Here is a 5,139-nt window from a genome sequence, read left to right on the forward strand (position 1 = left end):
TGAAATCATCGGGGTGCAGCCAGATCATAAAGTCTCACCGGAGCTGTAAACGGTGTCGGTATCGCCTCAAAATCATCTGATACTACTGACACCTAACCTTTCCCTGAATAGCTAAAAATGTCTAAAAGCTTAATGGAATCATGATTCAAATCAAGCAGCAGGACTGGAATCGCTAATTAGCAGGATGATGGTAATATGACAAACTGACGGCCTGCTGCCTGGTCCTGGACCCACAGCTCACATCACACCTCTACATCTTCACCGAGACGCCGAGTGAAGCTGTAAACAAAATAACAGCGACAATAACAAAGACTCGCATCTAATCTGTAACCTGTGGCGCACACAAACCGCCGTTATTTAAATATTTGATGTTGAAATTTAGAATCAGAAATAATCCTGCCTCCCTCCCCGGATAATGAGAAACCACGTAATCCTGCTCGCTGTGCGCTCACAGGATCGCTGCTGCATTAAAACTAACTTGTTTTGTTCTTCAGAAGTGTGTTTCTTTCCCACCCGAGGCTCAATTTGCAGCCGCGGCACACTCGGGTTTGTGAGAGTTTAACGCAGAGAGAAAGCTGGCGAAGCCGGCCGCGATGCCGCTTTATCTCCGTGTCTCTGAGGTTCGTGCTCAGCCATCCACACGGCGTCTCCGACCAGTGTTTGGCTTTAGACGGCTGCTTTCATCTCTCATAAAGCCGCTGTGAAGAAACACCGGCCGGCATCAGACGCTCCTGGCACTTAACCGACTTTGACTCTCATCTTTAAGTTGAACTTTCATGCATGACCTGCTGGTATTTTGGAGAAGCGGTGAGTCATCTCGGCTCGATAGCCCCCCACCAACACCGGCAGCACCTCTAATTTCATTACTGGATGGAAGGGAGGGAGACGACTGGAGGAAACTCAGACGGACCAACAGCGCCTCCTTGTGGCCGTGTGCAGAACAAACAGTTCACCAGAAAACTTCCTTTAGCTCCACCACTAGTCATTTAAAGGCATTTGGAGGACATAAATCAAACAAATCTGATAGACAATACTTCAAATATAAAGATTTTTTAATTTTATGTAAAAAATAAAGTTAGATTTTGACATTTGTTCATCCATTTAATCAGTGGATGTCAAAATAAATATCTTGAACACATTTATTTTTGGTAAAATATCCAAAAAATGTTTGACTTTATGTCAAAAATGACTCGAAACACTAAAAACCAGAATAAGATTGACATATTGTGAAGTTCTGGCACATTGTTGGATATTTTTTCTTTGAGTATTTTACTCAATTGTTGATGTTTTTGACTATTTTACAGGTAAAACTAATTATTAATTTACCAAGAAATCAGCATGATGTTGGCATGTACACTGCAGACTGTCATCAGTGTTTATTCCCATATTTGTTGAGATTTTGGCAAAATGTGCATCACCAAAAGCAGCTGAAATATCTAGGAGCAGCTTCTGTCTGCAGATGTAAAAATGTGATGCGTTTCAGGCAGGTTCTGTGGTAAAAATCAGTCTTTATACAGTAGTTTCAAAGTGGATTTATGGGAGTTTATTCGTAATCTTATGGGTAACTTACTCCAATAAAATAAGCAGAATGTGGTATTAATAGCTCCTGTTTGCATCCACAGACTCACAGATAAGTGAATAAAAACTAAAAATATTAAGATTCTCAGCCAGGTTCTGTTGTTCTGAATATTAAGCGTTTGCCATATCACTGAGAGATTAATGAGAGCAGACTAACTGGCCGTGCAGACTTAATAATGAGTATTTTAAAGGTTGCACAAACTGAAAACATTCACGGATCTAAATGTCAAAAATTAAAATTGCTAATTCAGATACAGAACTTAAACCCTCATATATACAGTCTAAATGACACCAAACACAGCCAGCAGTGTGCAACCTATAAAATAACCTCAATAAACAGCAAATAAAGAGCAGAAAATCCAACAAGAACAAAACAGAAGATTTAAATAGACTCAGGGACGTTAAATTAGCTGGAAAGAAGCCGGTAAACGCACAGAAAGACGTAAAAATAAAGTGACTCACGTTGTTAAAAGTCCATTTTCTTTTCCCTCGTAGAGTAAAGTTCTCCGTAATGTCTCCTTGCATCAGTTGTGGGTCTTTTCGTTGGTTTCTTTGTGTGTTTTTTGACAGAAATCCTGCTTTTCTTTGGCTAAGCTAACAGCTAATCGCTGAGCTAATCCGTTAGCATCGCCTAAACAAGCTAGCTCTTCTTCTTCTTTGGTTGTAAACAGCTCTTCTTCTTCTTCTTCTTCTTCTTCTTCTTCTTCTTCTTCTTCTTCTTCTACGGAAAACAAGCTAACTGACCGTAGTTTGTCGGAAACTTTTTCTGTAGTTTCGACTCATAGCGAACCGCTAAACAGTGACAGCAGGTGTCTAAGTACCGGTGGCCGGTCTCACCTGTCCTCCCCGGTGACCCTCCTCCTCTGCCGGCTGCAGGTCCGGACCGTGTGGCCAGGGCGGTCCGAAAAAACGTAGCCCAGCCACATCATAAAGTCCTCATTAAGCAGCCACATTTTTAACTCTACTTAAGGAAGAATATTATTTTTCTAACTATTTTAATGTTTAATTTTATGTGCTGGATGATATGGTGCCATTTGTGGCGCTGAATGGTGCCACCTGTGCCCTATTTTATTTTATTTTTTATTTTTTGCAATATTCTTTCATATTTTGGCAATTTTACAAATTTAAAAGTATGCCGAATTCACTATTAGCCAGTTCTGTTTATAATGTTCCCATTGATGTGTAAATGTCTGTAACTGAATTACTCTGATGCCGAAGAAAAGTTAAAAATGTGCGGATTTCAAGGCAAGTTCTGCAGTCAAGCGACTTTGCCTAATTAAAAGCTTATGTGTAGGCTTTGTTATAGACTGTATATGTATATACACTCTGTGATGTTTATTCTCTGTTTTATAGATAAACAACTTACAGGATCTAGAAAATAGTCATCATGCTCATGATATGTAGATGAAATGTAATTCCTTTATGGAGACTATGGGCTACAACTTGTGAGTCTTTTTTCTGTATTTGTTGACATTTTGGCAAATTTACACCATTAAAATTTTTGCCGAATTCACTGTTAATAGTTTCTGATTATAATATATCCATGATTGTACATAAAACTGTCACTGAATTACTCTGATACTGAAGAAAATCTAAAAATGGGATAATTCTCAGGCAAGTTCTGCGCTAACGAGGAGATTCTTCTTCCAATAGTTTGTCAAAGTGGATTCATGGGAGTTTATTTGTAGTCTTATTAAAACATTAAAATATGCTGTGTTTGCCATTAGCAGCTCCTGTTTGCAGTACGTCTGTTGATGTACAGACAACTATCACTGGGCTACTGAAGAAAACTCAGTCACAGGAGAATTTCCAGGTGAATTCTGCAGTTAAGTGTCTTTACCTGATCAAATGAGGTTATTTAAGCAACATATTTGTTACCACTAAAATACTGAAGATAGTGAAGACAGTTTACAGATGAGATCATGTAAGGACCTTTTTTTTGGTATGATTTCCAAGTGCAATGTAAAAAAATGAATAAATAATATATGTTTTTTTTACTGTTTAAAACAACAACAACAACAAAAACTAATATTCTGGCAGGTGGGGTGCAAAAAACTACAGTAAAAAAACGTTGTACAGTGCATGTACACAGCTAAAAAAAAACAGTCTGATGTAAAATTAAAGTCAGAAAATGTTTTTTAATTGTGGAAAATGACAATACTGAGTTAACATGTAGAAGATAATTAAAATAGGTTAAACAATAATAACAATAAAAGCTAAAGTAAGGAAAAAGGAGGTAAAACAAACAAAAGGAAAACGTTTTAATCACTATAATTATTATTTATCATGCCATCTGTCTATTTATGTCTCATACATGATATTATTTTATATATTATGGGTGATTTTATTGTTTTCACACGTGTAAATATCCTTCATTAAACATTAAACAGCTCAAACACACACATGATCTGTTAAACTCAGGCTAGAAAATATCTTTGGATAATGGAAAATGACTTTATTTTTTTAAAATAAATGGTCATTTTTCTATATTTTATGGTATTTTTATGCTGTTTATTGCAGGTTTTTTTCTTTTTTGCAGTACATGCTGACATGAACCACCACCACTGATCAGAAATAACGAGACAGCAGCTTTTATTCCACGTGACACCGACAGCGAACATCAACGACAGCGCATGCAGCTCGTTTACATCCAGCCAGTGAGCGCGCGCACACACCGTCAAACAGAAATACATAATTCATGGATGTTTCAAGGCCCGATGTGTGATGTGAAGCAGAAAACATGAAACACAGATTTACCATCACTTCAAGCTCTTGGCACGAGAAGAAAACAAAGCGACGATAATCCACAACATCCTGCAGCGCTCAGAGCTCGCGGCGCCCTCGTGCGTCTCATCGTCACCTCAGATCCGGTTTCACGTGCGGCTCTGCCAACACGACCGGCCCGGGACGTGTCAGGAGTCACGGTACTCCCAACCAGGCCCCGGAGCCCGGGCAGGACGCGGCGGCCTGTCCGGGCGTCACGGGGACGGAAAAACCAAACCAAAGCAGGTCTGATGAACGCAGACGCGCTTCAGCATCTCAGTCCGCTTCTCCTCCTCATGCAGGCACCACAGATGATCCGCAGCATGTTCACGCACACGAATGATGTTTAGTTCAGCTGGAATTTATCTTTTATTTCATCTCTTCTGACCACAGAATGAACACAACAAGCAACCTTCTGAACTCCAGCTTTTCTTCACTGTGGAGCATTTTTCACTTTAAAGTCCTGCAGCTCAGTGGAAGCAGAACAACAGGAAGGAGGAGGAGGAGAGAGACTCAGAGATGTCTTCTGTGCAGAAGTGATTTCCCCCCAAAAAAGGCAAAAGCTGCTTTTTTTTTTTTTTTACTCTGAACGTGTCTTAAATAAATTAAAATTTGTCCAGAATTACCTAAAAAGCCTCTAAAGTGACCCACGTTGTGGCTAAAATGACTTTAAATTTGTCCAAAATGATCCAAAATGGCTTCACAGTGACTTTAAATTTGCCAATATTACCTTGAAATTAATTTTTTGACGCTGAACTTGTCCAAAATGGTTTGAAAATTGTCACTAATACCTCCAAA

General features: G+C 39.1%; 1 protein-coding gene across 1 annotated transcript in view; it reads right to left on the minus strand.

Annotated features, from left to right (window-relative positions):
- Nucleotides 1-4,170: 4,170 nt before the first annotated feature.
- The window catches only part of LOC103373542 (V-type proton ATPase subunit B, brain isoform-like), a 20,081-nt gene continuing 19,112 nt past the window's right edge, over nucleotides 4,171-5,139 (minus strand). Inside the window, 1 exon segment of the mRNA XM_008303445.1 lies at nucleotides 4,171-4,403. Within this exon segment, the coding sequence (XP_008301667.1) occupies nucleotides 4,171-4,403 (233 nt within the window).

This window comes from Stegastes partitus, unplaced genomic scaffold, assembly GCF_000690725.1.
Source record: "Stegastes partitus isolate 25-593 unplaced genomic scaffold, Stegastes_partitus-1.0.2 Scaffold2007, whole genome shotgun sequence".
Taxonomy (NCBI): Eukaryota; Metazoa; Chordata; class Actinopteri; family Pomacentridae; genus Stegastes; species Stegastes partitus.